The sequence below is a fragment of the Larimichthys crocea genome, chromosome VII (genome assembly GCF_000972845.2).
Source record: "Larimichthys crocea isolate SSNF chromosome VII, L_crocea_2.0, whole genome shotgun sequence".
NCBI lineage: Eukaryota > Metazoa > Chordata > Actinopteri > Sciaenidae > Larimichthys > Larimichthys crocea.
Genome location: NC_040017.1, coordinates 4,746,748 through 4,773,507, shown reverse-complemented (window position 1 = coordinate 4,773,507; position 26,760 = coordinate 4,746,748). Strand labels below are relative to the sequence as shown.

Below are 26,760 nucleotides of genomic sequence, written 5' to 3'. Positions count from 1 at the left end.
AACACTTGTCATATTTTTTATGAATTTATTAATATATTTCATAATGTAAATATGAGCTTTGAAGCTCAATAGCTTCCAGGTTAGGTGACCTATTAACTCAAAATCACTGCAGAACAGTCTGTGGACACCTGCTGTATGAGACACACTTCTTTTTATAGAATTTTAACACTTCACATGTTTTTTTTATTTTTTGTTTTTTTATATATTTCATAATGTACATATGAGCATTGAAGCAGTGCAGGATCATACTTGTTCCATGAGACACACTCTTTTTTAAATCAAACCATTCTTCATATTTTATAAATACACGTTTTATATGTTTAACACCCACGTCTTATTTTGAAAACCGGAAGTGTCCACACGCTGCAGTAAGCTAGCGCTGACTTTCCGAGTCCCAGTATTTGCCATAAAGTCGGCAATAAGGGCGCACTTGAAAATGTTGGAGCGGCTGACGTGACCACGCGAAAACGAGAGACGGCTGGCGTGACCGCAGTCCAGTAGACAGGTGCGTTTTAGCCAAACTGCAGTACCCCGCCCGGTCCAGCGGTGGCGCTGTGAAGACAGACAGAGCAGAGAGCAGCAGAGGTCTGTCTTGAGTTTGACACGCTGGTGCGGGACAGCGGAAGCGCTCTATATGAAGTGATGAGCACGCTGCTGTGATCACTGTGATACTGTACACTGTAGTGTGACTCAATGAGAGCGTCACAGCTCATGACTGTGATCATAAACCGGACTGAAGACTAACGAGCCTGCTTGCATTGAGCTGCAGATGATGGACAGAGGTAACGTGCTGCTCTGTTATATGGACAATGTGATGCCAGGTTTCATTCTGCATGTATGAAGGCAGTCCTTGACTCACTGTTAATGTGTGACTCTCTTTGTGCTTTCAGACTCGGCCGTCCTTCAGGGGGCTTTCCTCCTGGCTGATCAGCTGTGTCTCCCCTCCTCCCTGTCCTCCCTTCAGAAAGCTGACTGGAGCAGGGTGGGACGTCCAGTCCTGGAGGCACTTGGAGAAATCTGTAGACTCGGTGCACACCCCACGACGACAACTATCAGCTGGACGAAGAAAGTCATTTGCGTTGTGTGGCTGAAGCTGCTGTGCAGGGAGACTGGAGAGGACCTGGAGACGGGCTGGAGGGAGAACCCCTTTTTCCCCCTCCAGAACGGCCTCCCTGACGTCAACTCCGCCGTCCTGCTGGAAGTGGTGAAGTCGACGGCGGCCGCTCAGACGTTTGCCCATTTCCTCTTGTGTCTTCCTCAGTCTCAGATCTGTGCCGAGCTCGAGAGGCTGGTGCAGCACGTGAGGAGCAGCTCCACCGCAGAGGACGATGTCCGGCTTCTCCTGGAGGTGTGGTGGGAGCTGTGGAAAGGCAGAGATGAGCAGAAAGCCGGAGAAGGGGAGAGCATAGAGGCGATGTTTGCTCGACAATACACTCGTCTCCAGTCTTCCAGTGTCCCCCCACAGGCTGCCAAGAGGTTAAAACTGGACCCATCAGAACTGAAGGCATCGTCTCCAACCTCAGATGTCCTGCACATTCTGCTTCATGCACTGAAAGACATTAAAGATCACATAACTACAACAGAGCTTTGTCTGCAGGCCCTCTCGGTTTCTCTTGATGCTCTTTACACATCTTGCCTGATAGACCAGGCAGTCGCACTTCCACCCAAAGAGAAGATCCGCGTCCTGTCTGTAATTGTCAGTATCAGAGAAAGGAACAACGAGAAACTGAGTCCTGAACTTATTCAGGAGGCCGTGAGAGACCTGCACGCTTCTCACACACCATCTCAGTTTCGATACAGCAGGATGAAGCTTGGCGAAGCCTTGAAAAATATAACGGAACTGGCTCGGTTTTGGCAAAGCAGCGAGCTCCTCAAAGTGTGTGACAGCACTAATCCGAGCTACTCAGCATTCAGACTGGAACAGAGTGTCCGTAGAGTCCTTGCAGCTCTACAGAAAGTGCCTGAAGCTATGACTGAAACAGACGATCAAGAGGCTGAGAAGGACACGCTGAGAGGTTTGCTAGAGTCACTGGCTCTCCCTGTCACAGAGAGCACCCCAGAGGTGAGCGCGAGTGTCACCGCGATCATCATCAGCCACCGCCTGGACGACTATCAGAACTTTGCGGCGTTATTTGCCAGCGAGGAAAGCTGGGCTGCCTGCGAACAGCACTGGATGGACTGCCTGGAAAAGAACCAAGCAGCCTTCCAGCAGTGCGACACGCTCATCAGACTGACCTCCACCCTCATGCGTAAACTCCAGAGCGAGAGCGCCAACGTGAGCCACTGCAAGAAGCTGATGAAAGTCATCACAGACATTTTCTCTGCACTTTCTTTAAAAGACAAGAACACAGCGTTGGCTGCTATGTTAAGGCTCTCCATAAGGGGGTTCTTCGGACGCTGCGTCCCCTCTGCTGTGACTGAAGGGTTCGAACAGGAGCTCAGCATGGCCTTCAACTGCATCATCCAAGGACGGGGTGGAGCGTCAGCAGCGGCGCTGCAGGGCAATCTGAACACGGCGGCTTCTTTGGTGGCGAGAGTTGCGTTTCAGAACCCGGAGGCCGCTCTGAGGTCTTGCTGTCATTCAGCTATTTTCAACAAAGGTGCCTTCTCTCTCATGGCGAAGATCCTGCAGCAGCTGCCTGGACTCAGGGGCGAAGAGGAAAGTATAGATGAAGGAAATGATGCTCTGAGTGGTGGTAGTCTGCTCTGCAGGTGTCTACAGGAGATCATCAACACCAAAGCACTGTCGGCCAATGAAAAAGAGCAGTTCCTCAAGTACGTGGGTCTGCTGATGAGGCCTGTCATGACAGGCGAGGTAGAAGGAAGAAGGCGAAGCTTTCTGCCACCTCAGGAGGTCGTGAACATCTTTGTCCTGCCGAATCTCTCCACCACGGGTACGTCCTGTGATCTCCATGCTGTGAAACTTCACCTGTGTTGAATGAATTAAGAATCCTATGTGGTCACAGATTCTTTTTTTATATATATATTGACACCAGCTTCAGCCAAGACAGCAATGGTTTGATAGAATGATCTTAAAGTCCACTCACTTTTTCTGGAGCTTTCAACCACATCTCACAGTCTTCATCAACAAATGAAGTTTGTCTAGTTATCCTGGACATTGGCTTAAATCGAGGACATGGTGACAGTTTGATTAGTGTTCTTAACGTGGTTTTAAACAAACATTTGCTGGGGTGTCGATTGCCTCAGTTGGTAGAGCATCCGCCCAGGGTTTGAATCCGACCTGCGGCCCTTTGCTGCATGTCATTCCCCATCTCTCTATCCCACATTCCTGTCACTCTTCAGCTGTCTCTATACAATTTAAAAAAAAAAAAAAAAGAAAGGAAAAAAGCTTGAAAAGGCCAAAAAAAAATCTTTTAAAAAACAAAACATTTGATGAAGATGTGGTTAAAAGTCTCTGAATCTTTGCAAACATACTTACACTAGATAGACTAAACTCTAGACACTGAGCAACAGTTGTGTTTATTTCGAGGCGATCACAAGTCAAACATTCACTCTCCATCTTCTCTGTGTTTTATCTCTGACACCTCCTGTGGTAAATTTCTAGCTTTTAAGTTGACAAATGTTCCACAGTGTTCAGCAGCTGGTCGCTAACTTTGTCTGTTTGTTGCCTCTGTGCTGGGCAGGTAGTGCAACATGTTGTAGTTACTGAATCCACTGTTGATGTAAGATGTTTTGGTCCGCTGCTCCTTCAGGTCAAAGCTCCTTCGACATAGAGCTGAGTCTGCAGCTCCTCCACACTGCTCTGTCTGTGGACGTCCAGGAACCAGACGGGTCGCCTCACTGGGTGTTGGACTGCTCTCCCTTTCCCCTCCTCTATGTCCTGGCTCAGTTCCACAGCCAGACTCTCAGGTTTGTTTGATACATGGCTGAACTGTTTACCTCTTTCAGTGTAACCAGCCTTTGGTTTCAACACATCTGTCAAACTCTCTGCAGTTGTTGGGAGCAGCCACCAGATGGTGCTGTCTATCACTGGTCAATGGACCTGAAGGAGCTGCTGGTGTCTGTGCTGACCACCCTGGGGAACGTGGTGGGTGCAGAGGTGGCGGCGGTCCCCAGCAGCTGGTCCAGAGCTCTGTTCTGGCTTTACAAGAAAATGGAGGATCTGGACTGGACCGTTCGTTTCCACCTGAAGGCTGTTTGGGGGGAACACTTTAAAAACGAGGTTCCCTCGTCCCTGCTGGCTGTGTGTGATCTACCTGAGCAGGTAGGGCTTGACTTATTCATCAAGTGTGTCGTGTGTTGAGTGTGAGTCGAGCACAGCTCCTCTGTTAAAGGTTTGTTGGAGAATTGCAATAAAATAATAGTTGATGATAAGTGGTGTGAACTTTGTGCTTTGAGCTGGACCAGACCAGCTGAGCTGACAGCTCACACAGTGTTCTGTTACTGAATAACCCACAGGAGGAGTGATTTGTGTGTTTTTGTTTCTTCTTTATTTCTGCACCCAAATATTCCTGCTGATAAATATTATATGTTCACTTCCTGTCTGGTCCCGTCTCCCCCTGCTCTGTAGGAGTGGTCCAGTTTGGACCTGCCTCAGTATGGTCAGGGTACAGGTCTTCTGGCCTGGATGGAGTGTTGTTCCATATCCGACTCCCTGCAGTCCACCATGCTGTCCCGTCTCTCTCTGGATCAGCGTCAGCTCGACCACGTCAGTATGTTCAGCAAAGGCCTGCTGGTGGCTCTGGCCCAGATCCTGCCCTGGTGCTCCATCTCCCAGTGGACCAGGCTGCTGAGAGCCCTGAGGGAGCTGATCACCTCAGGCCGCCTCCATGTGCCCTTCTCACTCGAGTATGTGGACTACCTGCCCCTGCTGGATCTAAGGAGGTTTTCATGTGAGCTCCGCCTGTCTGTCCTCCTGCTTCGAGTCCTTCAGCTGCTCTGCGGGTCCAGCTGCTCCGACTGGCTGTCTGCGGACGGCTGGGCACACGTCGGCAGGTTATATTCCCACGCTGTGAGGGAGATGATAAACTCAGTAAGAGACAAGCTGCCTCTTCCTTCATCCGGTGCTTTAACGTCTCCTAAAACACCAGCGTCTAAAGACTCTGACCCATCGTGCACTTCCATCACATCTCCTAAAATGTCCAAAGACTCTCAAAAAGACCTGAATCAAGCAGACGGCTCACAGGTGGAGGAGGAGGTGGGGACAGTTCCCAGCCAGGAAGTCCTTTTTGTGCTCAGCCAGCTCTTTTGCCATGTTCAGCACATTCAGGTATGAATCAATATTTTAGATGTAAGATGCCAGTAGATGATATTTTGATGTCAACTTTAGAACAGGTGTATCATTTATCTTTGTTGTTGTTCCCAGGTGATGATGCCAGGAGGTCAGTGTGAACCACTCTTCCTGTCCAGTCTGGAGATCCTCAGCCACTACGAGGCCATCATGGCCGCTTTCCCCGACAGCAGCAGCCCGCTGGAGAGCGACAACACCCGGCACTTCTTCTCCACCATCACAGACAACCTGCAGAGCCAGGAGATGAAGTCTGTGCTGCAGCAGAAGATTGCTCAGCTCGTGTCAAAGGCAGCCTGAGTAACGCTGTATTAACAGTGCTGATACAATAAGGACATCACTTCAGTTGTCAGGATCATACGCTGTACTTAGCTGATTTAGTGATGGGTAATGAGAGTGAATAAAAATCAGATATTTCACAGCAGATGTCTCTTGAATTGTTTCAGGTTCTTGAACAAAGCGTGGAGGCTCAGAGGATTTGCAGTTTATCTAGTGCACACCTGGTACATATGCAAGCCCATTTCCGCTAGTAAAAAAGAAACATGAAAACATACTCTTGATAAAATAGATAAAGATGTAATTATGAGATAAAAAGTCGAAATTATGAGACAAGAGCAGCTCTTTGTGTGAATTCTCCTAATCAGAAATGGATTGCGAATACATTGAGGACTACTTTAAACGTGGCTTTACAACAGATGAAATACTTCATTTGCTTCCTGATTCACATGGGATTGTATTAATCAAACGCACCCTTGAAAGGATTTTAAGCAAGAAGCAGCTTTGGCGTAGAAAGAATAAAACTGATGAGGCCGAGATGGCAGCCTTCATTGACCAGCAACCAAAAATGTTGGTTACACGGAATTGGTGGCTGACAGAGAAACAGTTTGAATATTGTTAGTTATTGGATGGTGAAGGTGTTGATCTGAGGTCAAGAAACAGACTGCGAAGGTGTGGTGTGTACCACAGCTGTGGTCCAAACTATGTCTGGCACATTGATGGCTATGACAAGCTTAAGCCATTTAGAATTCCATCGTTTTTTCTCATAAATTTGACTTTTTATCTCATAATTATGACTTAGCATGTGATTAAAAAAAATTTTTTTTTGCACTTTAAAATCAAGTTTTCATAATTCTTTTTTTACTGGCGGAATGGGCTTCCATAGGTACATGCTGCTGTCATCAAACAAAGAAAACCATTGTCAATGTCATTTTTATTAGTTTATTCATTAAAAAGTCGACACAAACATATTCTCTGAAAATAGTAAAGATTTAACAATGTAACAACTGGAAGAATTCACACAAAAGATACAATATAGTGCACAACAAACACTCATACTGTGTGAGGACTCTGCATGATGATGTATTAAGGCCACAAATAAAGTTTTTAGGAAAAAAGTCAGAATATTCTGACAAAATTAAGAATTTACAAAAAAAAAAGATTTCCTGAGTTTTAAAGAAACAAAAGTCCAAACATTTCTAAGAAAAATGACTCTGAATAGTGCAATATGTCACTCTTTTTATATAAAGTAATGACCCGTTTTCTCATACAATTACAACTTATTTCACAAAATATCATGAATTATTATTATTCTCTTATCCTCACAGTGGCTCTCATACTCTGTCATGTGCTCAGCTTCTGTGTCAAACCACTCTTTCATTCACAGCTGGACTCTTCAGTCTGTCTTTGGCCTGTCTTTGTCTCCCTTCCCTCTCTTCTGTCGCAGGTACAGTCTGTGAGCTTTCCTCAGCAGCAGGAGAAACCAGTAGATCTGCGGAGCCAGGATCGCCAGATTACCCACGTTGCACTGCAGCGGCAGATGGAAGACCACTCTGTGCAGGGGAATCCCAAACTGCCGGCCGTACATCCAGTACATGAAGGGGAAGACCAGGATCCGACACATGAAGAAAGTCAAGAGGACGACGACGCCGTTGATCCTGTGCAGCCTGCTGTCATCGAGGCCCAGCTGGATGTGAGGGGAGGACACGTTAGAGAAAGAATGTGAACAATAGCTCTGACAGTCTTCATAGAGATGTTCAGGTGATTTACCTGGATGAGAATCTTCCCTATGGAGACGAAAGGAGTGCTGAACTCTGTCATGAACAGGCAGCCGACGAAGAAATCTCCCAGTCCTCTTCTGAAGAACTGAAAATGAGACAGTCGGCCATTGCGTGTCTGTGAGACCAAACCCATCTATAAACACACATTCCTCTCCAGACCTACCACAGTGATGGGCATGAAAATGAGAAGCAGCACCAAGTGATGGAGGACCAGCATCTTGTCCTTCATGAGGAAAGCCTTCACCGTCTGAAGAGAGTGGCCGCCGGTCTCACCTCCTCTGACCCTCCGAGTGTGGTAGTGGCTCAGATACATGGCGTAGATATCGTGGGCCATGTAGGGAGCTCCGAACCAAACAAACCCGTCCGCCAGCCAGTGACTGAGGATGTGAAAAGACGGTAGTCCGATTTATTTTACGTTGTTATGCCACAAAAGTCTTCAATGCATAGCATGTTGACTGATTACCTGTCGGTCATGGTGTCCCTGCAGGATGTCACAATTGTGGCTCCAGCTGCAGTAGCCAGAGACGCATGGATGGCTGAGACCAGCCTGAAGAGAGTCAGTCAATATGATCAATACTACACATCCCGTATAGAGAGCTACATAAAACTCCATGTTCATTTATGTCTTCTCTTGCATCCATGTGTCAAAATACTTCACAGCCAGTGGTAGAGCTTGGTGTCTTCGACAGACAGATGCGCATTTAATGTTACAGGAAGAGAATAAACCAGCTCTTTATACACGTTAATATAAGTTAGTAAGTAACTTTTCAGAACAACAAAAATATCTCATTTGTTATATCGCAATTGTGTGTGCGTGAGTTGCTGACCTCTCACTGACAGTAATCACGTCGGCATCACTCCACTGTGTCAGAGTGTGTTTGAGCACTCTCCTGAAGCTGTAGAAAAGCCCGGGAAACGCCACAGCTCCGCAGACCAAGGCGCTCAACATGACCGCAGCCGCCGCGCCGCCGCCCTCAAGCTGAAGCGGCGTCAGTAACAGGTTAACGAGCCCCGCTCACGGAAGCTAACGCGGATAACAACAATCCACAGTGGTTATGTTTCATTAGGACGGATATGATTGGTTGAACGAGAGGCGCTTTGAGCCAATAGGAAGGACTGACCTTTACACGGAAGGGTTGACCTTACCGTGACCGTGGAGCGCTTCCTCCGTATAAAATGAATGTTTTAGGTCCCGCCCTACGCCGCCCCTGATTGGCTAGTACTGTTTGCCAACATATGTTATTGAGAATTTAATTTATGTATATTTTTATGTTATAAACATTGCAAACAAACTAATAATATACATGTTATAAATCCATAATAATGTAATAATACATTAATGGCTGCTATAATATAATATAATATAATATTTTAATCAAATATGTTGGGAAAAAAGTGCCAATCAGTTATATATTAGCAGTAATACTTATTTACATACATAAGAGGGCCTTAATATTATGTGTGTACATTATCTGCACTGCTTTTCGTGCTTCTGGTCAGAGGTTCACCTGCATTGTGTTGTCTCAGTACTTGTACTCTGCACGATGAGCTTAATGAAGTTGAATCTAATCAAATCATTGAACACCTTTGAATGGGATGTATCCTGTATAACACCACTATCTGGTATGACCTCAAAAACAAGCATAAAGTAAGATTATTATCTCTGTGATAGTGTCAACAAAACAGGACATTTATGAGTCTTGTAAATCTCTATGCAGTGACTATCTGAATGTTTTTATTCATTTATTTCTGACTACAGGTAGCATTACAGTACATTTACTGCCCTCTCCCTGTATTTTAATGTCGTTGGAATACCACGGAATCATGCTGAAGATCAACTTCGTTAATCATATATCATACAAAAAGGTGTTTTTAAATATGACTGAACTTTATTGTCATCATAGACTTCACACGTTGGACAATCTTTAATATGCACACTTTGTAACAAGGACGACTCATGTATTTTAATATATGCAAGGCAGAATTGGACATAAACCCAGTGGCATCAAACATGATCACCCTCTATGTATACATATTTACTTTTAACACAAACATAATTTATACCATAATTATAAATCAGTAGAAATATTAATTCTACAAGCCAGTGACAAGAATGAGACATATGCCAATAGATCAAAACTTGACAGACGGGGGTGATTAACTGGAATCAACTGAAATAAGTACTATACTTTGTCACCTCTTTGTCAGATGGTGTGTTGAAAAAGATGAATATAATATCTCTCTTCCATATTTTCTTTCTTTGTCATATTTCTACAGCTCCTCCACCATCTGCAGCAGCTGATCTACTGTGTTTGTATCGAATACGTGATGCCGGTCGTCACATCTGTCCAGCACCCACTGCAGAGGCTTCCCCTGCTCCTCGATGTGTTTCTCCACTGCCCTTTCTCTCAGCTCTTCAGCATAGGTGAACAACACCACGGTGCTTCTCCACACATCATTCCCCAACACGCTGAGGTACGTCTCCACGGCTCTCCTGTCCATCTCTGTGAACGAGTCCACGGGCAGAGCCAGCAGGTAGCACACTTTGTGTGTGCTCCTTACAGGGCAGAGTGAAGGGCTCCGGCTGATCTCTGACATGACTTTCTTGGGATCAGCCAGACCAAACAGACTCCACCCGGGGGTGTCCACCACTGTGACAGGCCACCCTGATACTTCACCATTGCTGACAGAGCACCTGGTGGTCTTTACGGCCACCTGAAACTCTTCTCTTTGCATGATTATGTTGCATGCTGAGGTTTTCCCTGACTTCCTCCTTCCCAGCAGGATGAGGCCAAGAGCAGGTTTGGAACCGCCTGTCCCAACTGGGAATGCTGCAATGACACACATATTTTATACATTTTATTCCAGTTATTTTTCTGATTTTATGCAACGTTAAAAATATGTAATCAAAGTTCCTCTACCTCTTAGCATAAATGACCATCTTGAGGCCATCTCCTGCCTTCCTCTTGGTCTCCCATCTTGTACATCATGCATCAGTGTCATTTCGATCTCCTCCTGTCTTCCCTGCTGCCTCCACTCCATCGTCGTGCTCACTTCTTGTCTCACCTGGGTATACATTCTGTACTGGATCTCCTTGGGACGATTGTTAGCCTTCACAATCTTCTGGATCTTCGCAAAGAGCTCTGTAAGCTGAGCCTCTGGGGCCAAGGACTGGTTGGGCATAACCTGGTACCTGTTCCCGCATCGCTCCAGCAGCCAATGAAGAGTCCGACCTTGTCGCCTTATGTGCTCCTGGATAGGCAGGTTTCCTGCAGGAGAAATAAGCTGAATGGTTACGTTAAATCCCAAAGGACGGAGCCAAAGCACCATTATTTTGAATCTGCAGCTAAACTGTAACATCAGCATGCTAAAATGAACACAATGATATTTTTTATATTGCTTGCATGGATTAAAAAAAAAGCAAGAGACAAGGCAAGGGAGAGGGACAGCCCTTAATCATGAACTGAAGTACTTTGAGTGTTTGCTCATTTGTTGACTGGCTAGCCATGTAGAAAGGAGCAAGCCATGATAGAATTTTGTATGAACTGCTGGAATAACCTCCCCGAAGAGAGAGGGAGAATGGATTCTTAAGAGAGATAACTGGCTGTTGTGCAAAATTCAAAATACAGAACACCTGACACACATCACATCAAACTTTAATGACCATTAGTTTACCTAACTGGTCTCCATACGTGAAGAGGAGCATGGCTCGCTGCCAGATTAATGTTTGGAGTAGTCTGAGTTGAGCCTCCATGGCCCTCCACTCCTCTTGGCCGAAGGTGGAGGTGATGGGCAGCACTAGCAGAATGACATCAGGCTTGGAGTGGCAGAGAGTCAGACCTCTGCAGAGCTCCCAGGACACTTTGTCTGGAGTAGTGGAGTGGGAGAGCCATCCTGGGGTGTCCACCACTGTCACCTGGGTGGTCAAAGACAGAATAAAGACACGAGTAAAGCGTAGGTTTAGATTAAAATGAGAAAATACAAAGTGCACACCTGAATATTCACCTGTATTCCAAAGACGGTGCCATTCTTCTTGAGGCTGCGAGTTGTTTTTTTGTGAAACGCTGGTTTTCCCAGGATGGTGTTTCCTGCTGAGCTCTTCCCACTTTGTTTCTCTCCCAGCAACAGCACAACCACATGGGAGAGGCTTGGATCTGGACCTGAGAAGCATTATTGATCTCCTGTTCACACATACTCAAACATATTTCTTTAAAGTCTTTTTAAAACTACTTAAAAGTAACTCACCATATGAGGCTTCCATGTAAAGGTTCCTGTTTTTTCATAACCCTCGGTCAAAGCCTCAGTCTGAAAACTCTCTCAACGGCCTCTTTTCTTTTGTCCGTCCAGTTCTGCGTTTACTTACTGCTGTTGATTCTGTGCCATTCTGTTGAATTGAATAAATGAGTATGAAGCTTTTGCTGTTATGTGGTAGGACCAGGCAGCATGTTTACGTCAGCGTTAGTTTCAAAGTTCACAGCAGGGAGATTTCTGAGAAGAAAGTAATAAAAATGACTCAGACCAAACATGCGCAAACACACACGGCAGTGATTCTCTAAAGTCATCTGGTTTGGTGATTTTTAGTATGTCTCTTAATATGTGTGATGTGATATCACAAATGTCACTCATCACGGACTCTTTGTCTACCTGACTCAGCTACTGATGTCTCACACCTGCAGCACCTGCCTGCCGACACTTCTATGATCAGCAGGAATTAAAATAACCACAAAGTAGAGACCTAATAACAGGATGATACAGCTAATTGACAAAGATATAGAAATAGTTTTTCATATAAATGATCAGTTCTAAAATGTTATTAGTCTTTTGCAAGTGTCAGATATGAGGAGTTATGACCACATCACCATCAATAAATAACACACACACAAGAGCTGGATCTCTGAATGTATGTATGAATGTAGTATTCACAATAAATTAAGTTAGAACAAAAAGGCCTTCTTTATTTACATCTCTACCAACACAATGCAAGTGTCAGTGCTTTATGTTCAGTGAATTTCTTTGTGCAGTTTTCACTCAAATTAATAAAAACTTTTATCAATATTAGAGAGTCCAAAGTGTGCGTCAGTAGTAGTGATGAAAACAGAACAGTGACATGCAGACGAGGCCTGCTGACCTTTCACATGTTCCCACTTTGTACCTGACCCTGACCCGGAGAAGAAGTAAAAGAAAAAGCAAAAAAAAGAAGGAGGAGGAGAAGAAGTAGTAGGAGAAGAAGAAGGAGAAAAAGGAGGAGGAGGAGGAGGAGGAGGAGGAGGAGGAGAAGAAGAAGGAGAGAAGGGAAGAGAAGGAGAAAAGGGAGAAGGAAGAGGAGGGGAAAGAGAAAATGAAGAAGGAGGAAAGGAGAAAAGGGAAGAGGAGGAGAAGAAGAAGGAGAAAAGGGCAGAAGGAGGAGAAAACACCTACATAGAAATGCCTCCTTCTGGACACCTCTGAGGCCCCTGCTGGAGGACCTGCCTGAGCCGGAGCCGGGTAAGTAGTAGTAGTAGTAGTAGTGGTAGTAGTAGTAGTAGTAGTGGTAGTGGTAGTAGTAGTAGTAGTGGTAGTAGTAGTAGTAGTAGTAGTGGTAGTAGTGGTATCATATGTTAATATATAATTTGTGTAATTTAAAAATTGACGAGTTGACAAAGTTTGGGTGACACTCAAACAGCTGGGACAACACAAACGGTCAACAACAAGCCCTTTCTATGTTCAGCTTCATTGCTGCTTTTGATTTTCTTGTTGCCATGAAAAACCTCCTCAAACCACTTGTTTGTTTGTCCTACAGCGCCTCCACCTGGACGAGAGGAGCAATGAGCAACAGTCAATTGAACAACTCACAGGTTTTTCTGTCAGTGATTCAATTAACTTTATCCAGACGAGAAAATCTTGAAAACACCATACAACTTCTGACAGTCACCTTTTTTTCTGTTTACCCCAAACAGGACATTCAATGAAATGATTTCTGAGGGATTTCTGTCTGATTTTGTGTCCTGCTGTGTTACTTCACCACGAGGTCTGTGACCCCTCAATGATTTCTTGTAATATTTGCCATCAGGTAGCTGTAAGAAGCACTAATGCAGGAGCTATTCTTCATTTGTTTTGTGCAAAGTACCTTATTTTCATCACAAGGGTGTAATATAGTTCTGTTTCTGTTTAATTGGTAACCACCGAGTAACCTCCCAGCACCAGGTGTATGAAATAAGGTGAAAATCAGTGTGAATTCAGGTCCAGGTGAAAGCCAGTTTATGTTAAGCTCCAGTCAACATCAACCTGCATGGTGACGTTCTGTTTTCTCATTTTTCTTGGCTGCAATAAATGGGAACCTCACCCAAAAGAGAACAAGCCTTGCACAGTATTTTGTTTTGCCTGTTTATGACATGCTCTCAAAGAAGTACAGAAGAGCTGCCCAGAAACTGACACAGTTAAACGCAAGTGTTAATGTGAGTTAACAGGTAACCATAAACTGCTATAAGAGAATTATTATCTTTAGATTTGTGGGCACAGTAATTAAAAAAATAGTATACTACAGGGTGTCCGTGTGGTATTAAAAGGTAGTAAATCAACTTAGAAAAAAGACTTCTGTCTTGAAGAGAGCCCGTCACTTTCTGGAGTTGAGGAAACCAAAGAGCCTTCAAAAGACAGTGACAGTGATATACAGCCAGATGATCCACCGTCATTTTCAGAGTGTTCAAAGTAGGCCAAATAAACAAAGAACTGATCATGGTGATCAATAAGGCAGAGTCTAATTCAAATCAAAGTTTTGCTTCTATTTTTAACATCCAGATGAAATGAACTTACCATGCTGCTCTAAATGTATTCCAGATGCTGTGCTTCTGTGTTACTGATAGCAGCCTTTGTTTGTTTCACCACCTGCAGCATTGTACTATCATCAGTCCTTTACCCAGTTTACAAATGTCTATAGATAGATACACGTCCATATATATCTATATTTATGCAAATAAATTTCAACACTTTTGCAGCACTGCTTGCTTGTACAGAATGGAGAAGAAAGCCACTTTCAAACGGTTAGATCTCAGACATTCAAGCACCTGCAGTGTTTTGCAAGATGTGTAGCACCTCGTGCACAAGTAAAGGCTCTACCACTGTTCAGTGGACACTTGAAAAATAATATCAAGGACCTGGCTCATTAAACTTATTTTGTAGCTCAGTATTCATCTACGTGGCTAAATTAATGACTATTATGAGTGCAACAAACAAGAGACTCACCTCTAGGTCTCACTAACAACTCTCATTGATGTCGTCATTTATTAGATAACCTTAGATAGCCTGTTTGATAATGTGAGATAGTGTCCGAGAACACTAGTGGCCTCAGCAGGGGGCAGGGGGTTGCAATCACCCCTCCTGGTGCCTACATGTTTAAAAAAAATGGAGCAAAAGTGTCCCACTGGATGCCCGTATGGTAGATAACGTGATAAAATGCCCTCTGGGGTGCTAACCTTCGCTAAGCTCCTCAATATACAGCTCATTGAGCAATGTCAGCTCACTGAGTGTATGTTGAAATAAATGGTTAAATACTTAATAATGTATGATTCTTTTTTACAGAGGTGCAGTTGTTATATTCACCCAATAAATCTTTCTGCACACTGGTGCCTGTTTTATATTTTCACCAGCAGTCCTCAAAAGGCCGGATCCACAACTGCAGGAGAACATTTAAAAATGTTGTTTTTAAAGAGTTCTGTTGGATGTTTGTACTGATACGAATGAAAGATGAGTCATGTGATTTTTCAAGAGGGATGACTTGCAACAAATGTCCCCAGGCTGGATATGTTTTTACATTTTTAAAACCCCTAGGCCACCAGGACACCATTTCTTGTTACTCTTTGTAGTTGTATTGCGAGGAGAAGACAATGAATGACTCAACATATGAAGAATCTCTTCAAAATGCACATGACTCTTGAAACTAACTGTACATATGTATTGCAGCTGTCCATTTAATGTGACTCAGACTTGAGCTCTGTTAGAAGTGTTGCTGAAATGTTTATAGGCCCAGTCTTGATAATTGCTGTTGCATTAATGCATATGTGAAAGGAGTGCAGTGTATTGGTCTGCTTTATATGTGCATGGGCTTCTTTTCCATCCACATCAGAGACTTTACTCTAAAAACCTAACAACGGAGAACCATATTTCAACACATTTACCAACAAAGAGCTTCATTTGAAATGTGTTCATGAAGAGCAGAAAGTGAGAATATTTGTGTATTACTGACAATCCTGCTGTCCAGAGAGACTTAATAATGCAAAACCCGAGACAATGCGTGAAGGAAACAAAACAGCTGCCTGCATAATCCTAACTGAATATTCTCTATTTCATATTCTACAACACTCTCTGCAGTTTATCTGTTATCACGCTCTCCAAAGCCATCAGTATTGACTAGTGCTAAAAATGTTTTTATAGCACAGAGTGAATTATTATTGCAATACTGAATTACCATCAAAGATCGCAGAATTACACTGAGAGAGGCAGAGAGGGAAAAGTGAACGGGAAGGCCTGCAGTCTCTACTTCAAAGCCAAGCACCAGAGATACTTGAAGAACACAAGAAAAGATGTGCTACTTGCACTGTTTCTCCTCACGACTTCAGCCATGGATTCCTGCTGCTTGCACGGCTCATCCTCACATTCGTCATCATGGCCGGTGATTGTATGGGGAGTCTCTCTCTCTTGAGCTCAGTGGAAAGCTTCAGGTTAAGTGAGATCTGAACACTGAGCTGAGTTTTTAGCTCATCCAGCTTTCTCCCAAAAATCTTCTCTTTCTTAAAGGCGTTTTGCTGCAGGACAGTGATCTCCTCGCTCCTCTGGTCACCTTTTGGCTTCCTTGGGCTCTGCATTTTCTTTGGCTGATAGAGTCTGTCAGTAAGTAATGCTGTAGGCTGCAGTTGTAGTTGCTCTCTGATGAACAGATGTATTCTGTATCAGTCGTTTGTCTTTTGCAAATTCTCTTTTTTCACATTTTGTGATGCACGTTGTAAGGTCTGAAATGATCAGACTGACTGAAGAGCCGTGGCCTTATATACAGACCTGAAGATGTCCGAATGTCACTTTAATGAGTGGTTCCATTCTATTTTGCTCTGATCTGTTTACATCCTAAATCACAAGCTGCCCCACTCTGGTAGGGCTGCCAACATGGCAACCAGAGTCAGTTCAGAAACCTGTAGGTGACATCACAGATACTACGTCCATGTTTTATACTGTCTATGGTCTGCATTAATGCATAGACTGCTATGAGACACCTGACACAAATTGACATAAAGGGCATCAAATAAAAATAGCAAATGTGAAAGAACAGGATTCCATTGTTACAAGGCTCTGTGTATCAATCCTGAAGGAGAAACCAGTTTAATGAACACCTGCGTCCAGTCCCAGTGCGTTTTTCTGCACTTTACAACACAACAGTGCATCTCCACTAGAAATACACTACTACACAGCAAAAGCATTCCAAAATATTTCATGGTTCCTATCAAAACTAAAATGTTTTCCAAATTACAACATTCTATTGTGTGGTGTTTATTAGTGTGACAAAGAACGTCGTAACAGCGATTGGCTCAGTTTCTCAGAGGACCAAAGACCCAACAATTCCCAAGTCCTCTGCCTGAACAAACGCTATGCTAATTCATGTGTCGTGGAAAACGAACACTCTTTTTTAACTTAACTTTTAAACAAAAAAAATGATTTCATAAACAACTGTACATACAGCACTTCACATTAAAGTTGCAAAAAATTCACATAACTACAGAATACATTTTGCCACAGAAATGTTGGCTTGCTTGTGTATTCAGAGAAATACACAATCTGTTTCACTATCATTCATCTTTTTACTTATTCGTATTACTTTACTTACCATAGACCATTGGAGCGCAGACCTCCATCCCTTTGAGATTTAAAAAAGAAAATAAAGAGTGCCTGAACAGACATTATATTTGAATCAATAAACATAAGATATCAACTAAACTACTGGTTTCTGTGTTGATTTATAACTCACAACAAGCAGTTACTTGAATTATTCATGTCTTCCAAATACAGAATTTTTAGAAATACACAGTGTTTCTCAATCTTTTTACTTACTGCATAGGTGACTGATTGGCGATTCATCCCTTTGAGATTTAAAAAAGAAAATAAAGAGTGCGGAACAGACATTACATGTGCATCAATAAACAAAAAATATCAACTAAACTTCTGGTTTCTGTGTTTATTCATGACTTACAACAAGCACTTAAGAGCAGTGCTTGAATTATTCATGTCTTCCAAATATTCAAAATATCCCAAAAGTGAAACTTTTTACATACAAACTCATAGACCTGGGAACAGCTGTGAACACTGAGTAAAGAACACATGCAAGCTCTCATCTCTAAATTAAACACAATTAGAACAATCAGTGTGTTCAATGATTAGTGATTTTCTAATAGAGGGTCATTTTTTTTTTTTTTTGTTTCAAACACTCACCGGGTGTTGGAACATCGGTCCTTGAATCGCCTCGCCCTCCCGTTTGTTGACAGCAATGAAGGCAGTGAAGGCACTGCTCACTCCTGATTGGACACTGAGCTCCACCACCTTCTTCTTCACTCCTCCATCTTGCTCTCCTCTGCGCTCTCTCTCCTCCATCTCCAGGGAGCGAATCAGAGTCTGAGCAGCCAACCTGTGGACTGTTAAGGACAGAGAGGTAGACACATCTGTACACACATTTGCCATAATATAAGAACCCTGCTCATTCTGTTTTTCATTCATCTGTTTTCTATACCAGTGTTCAGGAGGTCACCCACACATCATGAGTCTATAGGCCACAGCTATCCCTCTTTCATCCCACCCGTGGTTCACATGCTCAGTCCTAATGTCTGTGGCCACAGAAGGTTTCTAACCAAAAAAATAATGATATTTTGGATCTTGAGTTTGAGAGTGATTTCCATGGGAAATCGAGGATATATTGAAATCCTCAAGACTAAAAAGATGGCATTAGCCCACCTGTTGGACACTAAAGTAGAAAGTGCTAGAAAAAGAGACAAGGACAGAGGAGACAGATCCATTCTCTGCTCTCAGAAACAGGGCAGGAGCTGACAGAGCCGAACCTGATCCGACAAAGAGCTGTGGAGTTTTGCTCTTTAAGATTTAAAAGTGAATTCAAGGAGAAGGAGCAGTTGACAGAAGAGGTCTGTGGTGGATTGCATCAGATGTCCAAAGAGACCAACTCACCCACTGACTCTACAAGAGGCTCCAGACACTGACAGTGGAGTTCTGCAAGGCATTCTGGGACATCTTGGCCCATGACATCGTACAGAGACTCAACAATTCCCACCATGAGCAAGCACTTGATGACAGTGGCAAGAAAAAACTTCCATTAAGAGGGAGATGCACAGCACAGCAAACATCTCATTATTTATGAATGAACCCAACTTCCGAGTTATTTTTAAGTAAGTTTACTGGAAAGACATGATTTATTATTTATTATTAAGATATAATTTGTTACTCGATTTAGTGACTGTGTTCAATCAGTGCATTTTAGTTAATTATTTTCAGCTAATTGCTAGATCAAGAGTCCTCTAATCAGAGCACAGCAGGTCAACTTATAAAACACAATTCAACGTGATGAATGTTTCTTTTTTCTCTTTCATAAAAAACAAAATGAAATGTATTCGTGAGTAATAAATGAATCTGTACTTGAGCTTAAATTGAGTTTTTCACTCAATTACATTGCTACTTTACAATTAGTACCAATTTATGTTGTTCTTGAGTTAATTCCTTTATGTGTCACACTGAACTCCCAGCAGAGTTCATTTCATATCTGCACTTGCAGTGGACATCGTTCTGCGAAATAAGGCAGATTATGTGTCACCAAGTGACATCATTAGTCTGATGATAGGATGTATGTTCCTCCCTAAACATCAACTAATCTAAGATGAGTGAGTGTGTCACTGTATGTGGATCTTTTTTTCTTTCTTTTTTTTCAGATAGCTGATGAGGCCTTCCTCTGAGATGTGGGAGCCTGCGTGATGTCAGCCTATACAACTATTCCAGGCTGCCACCGGACCGTTTCATGGCATCAGATCACACTATGAGGCTGCAGAGCTCGGACCACAGAAATAGGCCATGTACGGATAATGGAGCAGCAGGAAGTAGGCCAGGCCGCAGCACTTCCATAATGATTACTGAGCGATCCATCAAAAGAAAAATGGTGTGTCTCTGCGGTGTTAAGCTGATAAGAGAGCCGGTTGAGCTGTCTCTGCCCAAGATGAATTATATCACTGAAGTGTGATTCTACTATGTGCAGTAGCTCAGCGTCATTAGAAGAAACTGGCAGTCAAATGATACTTTCAGATTCAATCAAACTCTTTTAGTCATTCTCATCAGAATATTTTGAATTATCTGTGTTACTATTAGTACTAGTATTTAGTTTCTTTTATATTTGATGTTTTTATAGTGGGAAATGTATACCGACATGGCTGGAAACTGGATGTTAAATTTACTGAGATGGTAAGCAGCAGAGGCAGAGATATTTACCTTGCACCCCCATGTGAGTCCTGACCTGTCTGAGTGCAGTGTAGACTCTCATAATAAAAAAAGACACCAGACTCAAAGTAAAACCACTGTTTTGTTAACTTTTATTCATATATATATATATATATATATATTTATATATTTATATACTTGACTGCCACTGTTAAAAAGTGTGACTCATCACATTTTCACCTGTAAGCATAAATAATAACTTTTTTTTCTCTCTTGAAACCTGGGAAATAAACCAACTGAAAACAGTTATGGGTCATTTTCAGCACCATTGAATAGTACATTCTCAATATTGCATCAGGATATAAAAATATACAGATATAGTGTTTGTTTTTTTTCTTTAAAACATTCTTTCCGTGTTGTTCAATGGCATGAAACAAGAGAGGAAGAAAAGACCTCATGCTGACGATGAGGATTGTTACCATTATTTTTGTTTATCTTACTAATCCATAGCAGATCTGTACTGGACTGTCCATTCATCCATTCACAGCACTTTGAAAACATCAGTAGCAGCCACACATGGGAGAAACAAATGAAATAAAAACACATGTTGGAGTGTTTTCCTCTCAAGCATGTGACGCTCACAGTACCACTGGCCTCCCATCCACTGTTTAGACAAAGAAAACAAAGTGAAGAAGATGCTGACAGAGACATGGGGAGTGTTGTAGTGCAGTGGAAGGGAAAGCTGTGAAAAGCAGGCAGGCCGGTGGGCTGTAAGCTCCTCGTAACCGTGACCAGTCCTCTTACAGTCACACGCTAAGCACAATGAATCCACAGTCCAAAGTGGTGGTGGTGACGATGATGCTCTTGGTGCTGAGGTGATAACCCCGCCCAAAACAAACAAACAAACCAAAAAATAATAATCATGAATTCAAAGCAGAAAAAAGTCAAAAAAATTGCAACAAGTCAGTTTTAATGTTTTGAGGCAAACGTGGAGACAGCTGAGGAAAAAGAAGCGAAGGTGTGTTCAGGAGGAGAGTTTGGTTTGCAGTGCATAGAGAGGGACTCTGAGATGGAGACTGATTCACTGGTTGGTCGGGTCGGTCAGATGGGATTATTGCCCTGTGTCAGCCTTGCACACTCACACACAAACGCACGCACACACACACACACACACAAAGTAAACACACATCTCCACTCAAAGTGAGCAAGACACGAGAGTAAAGACAGAGAGGGAAAGAAAGCCGGGCTGGTTGATCAGGTTCCTGTGGTTTCCAGAGTGTTCCCCGCTCCAGCTCCCTCTGCACAGAGGAGCAGCCTCCAGGCTGGTGGGGGTGTGTGCCTTTGTGTGTGTGCGTGTGTGTGGGAGTGTGTGCGTGTGTGTGATATATGTCCAAATACAAGTCCAAAATAGGCCTGGCTCCACCAACACTCTTATTTTCCATCCGTCTGTCTGTCCGTCAGTCAGAGTGGTGCTGTGGCCCGCAGTCCTGCATGAGGCTTCACATCCGCGAGGCTGAAGCCAGCTCATAGAACAAGACGTAGGCGTCGCTGCTGCGCACTTGGCTGGAGGACATTGGCGTTACTCTGGAAAGAGAGAAGAGAAAGAGGGAGAGACGGTGAGAAACGAGAGTAATAGTAAAGACAAAGATGACACGGCCTGCTTTGAATATACAAACTGCATTTTAAACTCTAGCTGTTTAAGCTCTTGAACCATCAGACTGATGGTGTAGTCACTACATGTTGTATATTGGTACTACACAAATGTTTTTTTTTATGTCTGCAGGTTTTCAGTACACCAGATGCATACTGGATGTTTCAGACAGTGTGAACACACACAAAGCCTACAAAGCTTACAATCAGTGTGCAGTCTGGATCTGGGAGTGAGTGAACTGGGGACACGTTGGAGTGCGTTTTAGTCTATATTACTTCACATCTTGGGGAGTCAGGACGCATTAACCACGTCAGACTCTTCCTGTTTGTGCTGTAACTATATATGTTGGATTACTTCCGGCGCTGAAGAAAAAGTCCACATTCAGTGGTTATGAGGAAACATTTGGAGGTTTAGGAAGCACCTCATTTAACTCTGACTGCAGTTGCATCGGTGCAGCTGTGTTTCATTAAAACAGAATTCCATACCTGACAAAACATTTATTACATCTCCCTCAGTGTTTGAGTGTACACAGCATATAGTGTATATGACACATGTTCAGTCACCACTGACAAAGAGCTGGAGGAGCACACACACGGACATGGTGTGTGTAGTCGGGTGAGGAGGAAACACTGTATGGTGGTGTCCTGACGCTCTGCTGCTGTTACTCCAGATACAATAACGAGGTTGGGGAAATGTGTGAGTTGTGTAATATACATGGTCCAGTCAGAGGTGGCGTGGTGTGTTATGAATGAGCGCAGCAGAGGAAGCCTGAAGGGAACGACTGGATGCTCAGGAGGCACCAAAGGAGATAAAAGAGCTTCTACTCTGTCAGTTACCATGACAGTGTGGTCATGGTAACTAAAAATGATTTAAGAAAATGACTAAGAAATGAGTTATCTCTTCATATGTAACGAATACGTAATTAACATGAGATTGTACACCTGATGATTGAGTTCAGTTACCTGGAGTCATTAAAGGTGTACCATTCTCCCGAGTTGGGATTGCGACAGTAGGCTGTGTAGTGACCGCCCATAGTGGTGCCTGAGTGGTTGGACACTGCATACAGGTTGTACACTGCATTTACTATAAGAGGACAGAAGAGAGAAAAAACTCAGCTCAAACAACACACACAAAAACAAAGATCAAACATCTATATATGTTTATTATTCTCAGAGTGAAGACAGACTGATGAGACTTTCTCTTCGTGATCTAAAGCTTTGTAAGACATCCAGCACAAGGAATGTTTTAGAATCTCGGTGTAAACAGAGCTGCATCTCAGGTTTGGTACTTACTGCTGTTTTCCGAGGCAAACTCCCGCAGGTCGAGATCCTTCATGGGGAAGTTAACGAAGGTGGACAGTTTGCTGGTTCTTCGTGCCTCAGAGAAACGTTTCAGGTCTGGATGAGCGGGAGAGTCAAGGAACAAGTGCTCTGTGTGTACATTTAGCTACATGACTGTGTACAAGGTTTCTTTCTGTCCTCAGACATCTTCACTCGCTGCATAGACGAGTCAAGAAGCCAGTTCTACTCCACTGGGCTTTAAACACATGTACTGTACATCGGACTGCAGTGCTTTCACACTCAATCCTCTGCATGGATGTGTCATGGAACATTTTCCCAAAGTGTTTGCAAAGCACACGAAGTTGTATTTATTCATATTATTCATAGTTCTGACAAATCTAATGCTGATTACACATCCATGCAAATGAATGCAAAACAGTCATGAGTCACTTTGTTCGGGCCTCGAGTACATCTCACTGTAATTCTTGAAGCGCTGTCGACTACAGTGTACGCTGCCATATCCTCACTGATACAGACACCTTGGTGCTCCCACAGCTCCGGGCTCCCTGCAAATGTCTAATTAACACGTCTGTATTAAACCCTGAAGTCCAGAGGAAAGGATACGCAGCACTAAGATCTTGGGGAACTTCTGTATTGTGAACTTCTTAGTGCATCTCCTCCTGGCTTTACACCTGTAGCACGTCTGTGGAGAGGAAACAGAGTTAGCTCACTCACTGTGTACTGTGTAGCTGCTGATTTGAATCCATACACACATCTACTGATATAATACTGCAATCACATGACTAATAGAAAAACAAAACACAAATGGTCAAATGAAGTGAAACATGGTTTGTAGTTCTACTAAACTGACTCCAGGAAGGATTCTGTTCTCACCGGCTTCTCATCCCCGTCGAGGACGTCTTCTTTGGTGAAGAGCCGCATGCAGTCCATCAGACTCACCTCACCGTAGCCCTTCTGAGCACAAACATAGATGCATTTACATTAGCATGCACACAGACACACACACAAAGCACACACACAAAGCAAAGCAAAGCACAAACAGAGACAAGGAGGAAACAAAAGAAGCTCATGTTAAGAGCTGCAGACAGAAGAACAAACAGAAAAGTCACCTCTGCATCACCTCACTGTTCACCTTCTGGGACTTAGGTTATGTGAGGATGATCGACATCCACCTGTCTATGTTACATCTGTGTGTGTGTGTGTGTGTGTGTGTGTGTGTGTGTGTGTGTGCGTGTGTGTGTGTGTGTGTGTTTCCTAACCTTGGCGATAGGTAGAGAGAGATCCCAAAAGGGGTCGAAGACAGTGGAGCAGAAACCACAGTGGCTGCAAGTCAGAGAGCTCTTCAGCTGCCCCACAAACAGGTCTGCAAGAGCCAAACAAAAACACCACGCTGATCATTGCATCAACATAAAACAGATTAGGAAAAGATATTTATGTATCAGTGACAAGACATTAATATTGCTGCATTTCTACTCACCGACTATCTTGCTGTCCTCTCTCTCCAGATATTTGCTCCACATCTTCTTCCCCTTCTCTTCATCCCTGAACACAGAGACAGACATTACACTGTTGTCATATAAGATAATGTGACGGGTCACAGCAGAAAACAGACACTTTTTAATGGAACACTTTAAAATGTGTTATTTTTTCCAGGTTTAGGCCGAGTGGACTTGTTTTGAGGGTAATACTGAAAGTTGCAGAGATTAACTGTGACCCTTAAACAAGCCACGGTTAGATAACTGAGAATTATATCTAACAAGAAGTGGAGCATTAAGCTGATCTGAACAGCAGAGCGGCAACGACTCAACACAGGAGGTCAAACTGTTCAACACTTCATGATGGAGCCCTAATAATGCCTGAACCAAAGACACATATACAGGCTCCTGTGGCCCTGATGTTTTTACATAATTAAGTTACAGTGTCTCAGTCTGCTCTTTCCTGTTCGTGTCTTTCATCACTTTAAACAGGTTGTTCATGGGTTAAAAACATTGCTAATAGCACCCAAACACATTCCTCAATTTAGCCTTATATCACATCAGCTAAACCTGGCCACCGACGTGTACAGGGCCAGACACACACACAGACACAGACACACAGACACAGAGACACAGAGACACAGACACACACACACACACACACACACACACACACACACACACAGTCTGTCAGGCAGATTACTTACGGCAGGTGGTCGAAGTCCTCTACAGTTCCTCTCGGCCTGACAGTGACCCTGTTGACCTCGTTGTGCAGACCGTCCAGGAGGAATCGCAGGAACTCCTGAGCATCCTGTTGGCTGTAAGACACAGAAGACAGAAACATCAGCTGATGTTGCTGTTTTCAGAGAGAATCATGATATGTGACACGCGCAGCAGCTTACTTGTATCCCACAAATCTGGGAGCATATCTCTGGATCTGAGTTTTGAATTCAGACGGGCTGACCGCCTCACTGCTGGACGACGTCCACATGGTCTGTATCAGCTTGGCAAATTCTACCAGAGCAGAGACACTCAAGTTACTCACACACTGGAGCATACACTTCACAAATTTTACAACTGTAACAGTGTATTCAAGTTGACTGTGTCCTGAAGGTAAATCCCTCGCACTTAAAGACCTAAAACATTGTCAGTGGGCCTACAGGAGGAGAACCAGTCTGCCTCTTGTCCTCGCATGTGTTCTGAAGGATGCAAATCTAATCCAGAGGTAAGGAGGTAAGAGTGTGTTGCTTGTGAGCAGCTGTGAGAGCTGTTTGTTTCGGACTCTAGGGGGCCTGTGTGACACGTCTCTCACCTTCCATGAGGGCTGTGTTGGTGCGGCTGTTGTTGTTAAGGTCTCTGCGGTGCGAGTTGTGCAGGCAGTAGTCTCGCAGGCTGTGTGTGTTGCTGAGACACTGCAGGATACTGTTCATGAAACACTGCAAGAAAAACATCACAGACAGTCTGATTCTCTGACTGAAGAAAAGACATCAAGTTTCAGTATCCTCATTCACTGATGGAAAGAAATGAAAAACTCCTTTTACACTTCAACTTGATGCACATTGACCACACCAGTATCTAATTAAAAACTTGATGTATATTTGACCTGCTGGTAGCTGATGATCACACCTTCATAGCTGATTAGTAGCAAACTAAAGGAATAGTTAAACAATAGTTGAAGCTACCAATGACAGCTGGTTAGCTTAGCTTAGCATAAAGACCGTAAACCGCTAAAACAAGCTGAGCAGAGGGTTAGCCTAGCTTAGCACGGAGGAGAAACATCTCATCTGTTTAACCTGTGCAAAACCCACTGTGTGGTGTTCTCCACTGGTTGCCTGGCAACCTCACTGCGAGAACAAAAGACATATTATTACACCAGTCCAAGAAATAGTCCTGCACAAAACCTCCCAATACCCACAGTGCTGTTTTTACAATTGACTTCTTGTTTGCATTTACAGTTTATGCTAAGCTAAGCTAACTGGCTCCAAACTCATATTTAGCGTACGGACATGAGAATGCCGTTGATCTTCTCATCGACTGAATAATGTCAATCTGCCAAAAACATGTTTATGTTCCTGTACTCGAACTCTTCCACTTTGTTGTTTATGTGTCAACAGATGCATCTGAGTGATTTCAGGTGATTGATTTAATGGGCCGCTACAATATGTGATTAAAATATATAATAAACTGCATTTAAAAAGATCTGCAGATCACAGCACTGTGTGTACTGCTCCCCCTGTGTGCCCACATGAGCCTCATGCAGTTCATTGTAGGATCAAACCAGTCAGAGAGAGAGCGTGTCCACTCCGGTCCATAGTTCAGAGCTCTCTCATTAGGTTACTGTACACACACACACACACACACACACATTAACAGAAACACACACACCACAGCACACATCGTTTATTTTAGGAGTTCTCTTTCTGCCTGTTGCCTGGTAGACTCAAACTCTGCTGGACCGCCACTCTCGTGTTTAATCCATCTGATATACAAAGTCTCAGTGTAACACCAACTGGATTATATAGGAATTTAGAGTGAGCTCTCTCTGCTGTGAAGAATACGATGCAACTATTGCAGACTT

General features: G+C 43.4%; 4 protein-coding genes across 10 annotated transcripts in view; 1 reads left to right on the top strand and 3 right to left on the bottom strand.

The window, feature by feature from the left end:
- The first annotated feature begins 564 nt into the window (after positions 1-564).
- gemin4 (gem (nuclear organelle) associated protein 4) lies at positions 565-5,672 on the top strand. Its single transcript, XM_010733251.3, has 6 exons — positions 565-782; positions 891-2,894; positions 3,714-3,870; positions 3,955-4,225; positions 4,532-5,230; positions 5,327-5,672. Exons 1-6 carry the CDS (start codon positions 770-772, stop codon positions 5,546-5,548), a joined length of 3,366 nt encoding a protein of 1,121 aa, XP_010731553.3. The 5' UTR covers positions 565-769; the 3' UTR covers positions 5,549-5,672.
- A 772-nt stretch (positions 5,673-6,444) lies between these two features.
- Positions 6,445-8,443, bottom strand: LOC104920868 (protein FAM57A). Its single transcript, XM_027280031.1, has 6 exons — positions 8,427-8,443; positions 8,133-8,329; positions 7,769-7,852; positions 7,469-7,682; positions 7,295-7,390; positions 6,445-7,211 (listed from the first exon to the last, which is right to left on the bottom strand). The coding sequence occupies exons 2-6, from the start codon at positions 8,252-8,254 to the stop codon at positions 6,921-6,923; spliced, it is 807 nt and encodes a 268-aa protein (XP_027135832.1). The 5' UTR covers positions 8,255-8,329; positions 8,427-8,443; the 3' UTR covers positions 6,445-6,920.
- Positions 8,444-9,107: 664 nt separating this feature from the next.
- LOC104920867 (GTPase IMAP family member 4) lies at positions 9,108-11,757 on the bottom strand. Its single transcript, XM_010733249.3, has 5 exons — positions 11,551-11,757; positions 11,311-11,465; positions 10,981-11,221; positions 10,227-10,574; positions 9,108-10,136 (listed from the first exon to the last, which is right to left on the bottom strand). The coding sequence occupies exons 1-5, from the start codon at positions 11,564-11,566 to the stop codon at positions 9,577-9,579; spliced, it is 1,320 nt and encodes a 439-aa protein (XP_010731551.2). The 5' UTR covers positions 11,567-11,757; the 3' UTR covers positions 9,108-9,576.
- Positions 11,758-20,122: 8,365 nt separating this feature from the next.
- Positions 20,123-26,760, bottom strand: part of usp2a (ubiquitin specific peptidase 2a) — a 41,105-nt gene continuing 34,467 nt past the window's right edge. For 5 of the 7 annotated variants that reach the window (XM_010733246.3, XM_027280123.1, XM_010733247.3 and 2 more), the window contains 10 exons: positions 25,495-25,618; positions 25,085-25,196; positions 24,890-25,000; positions 24,185-24,249; positions 23,967-24,070; positions 23,581-23,661; positions 23,311-23,389; positions 22,699-22,803; positions 22,369-22,489; positions 20,123-21,339 (listed from right to left, as the gene is read on the bottom strand). In XM_010733246.3, coding sequence (XP_010731548.2) covers positions 21,255-21,339; positions 22,369-22,489; positions 22,699-22,803; positions 23,311-23,389; positions 23,581-23,661; positions 23,967-24,070; positions 24,185-24,249; positions 24,890-25,000; positions 25,085-25,196; positions 25,495-25,618 — 987 coding nt within the window. In that variant the 3' untranslated portion in view covers positions 20,123-21,254. The remainder of the gene's footprint in view (positions 21,340-22,368; positions 22,490-22,698; positions 22,804-23,310; positions 23,390-23,580; positions 23,662-23,966; positions 24,071-24,184; positions 24,250-24,889; positions 25,001-25,084; positions 25,197-25,494; positions 25,619-26,760) is intronic. The other 2 variants (XM_027280124.1, XM_019268334.2) reach the window with 1 other exon arrangement.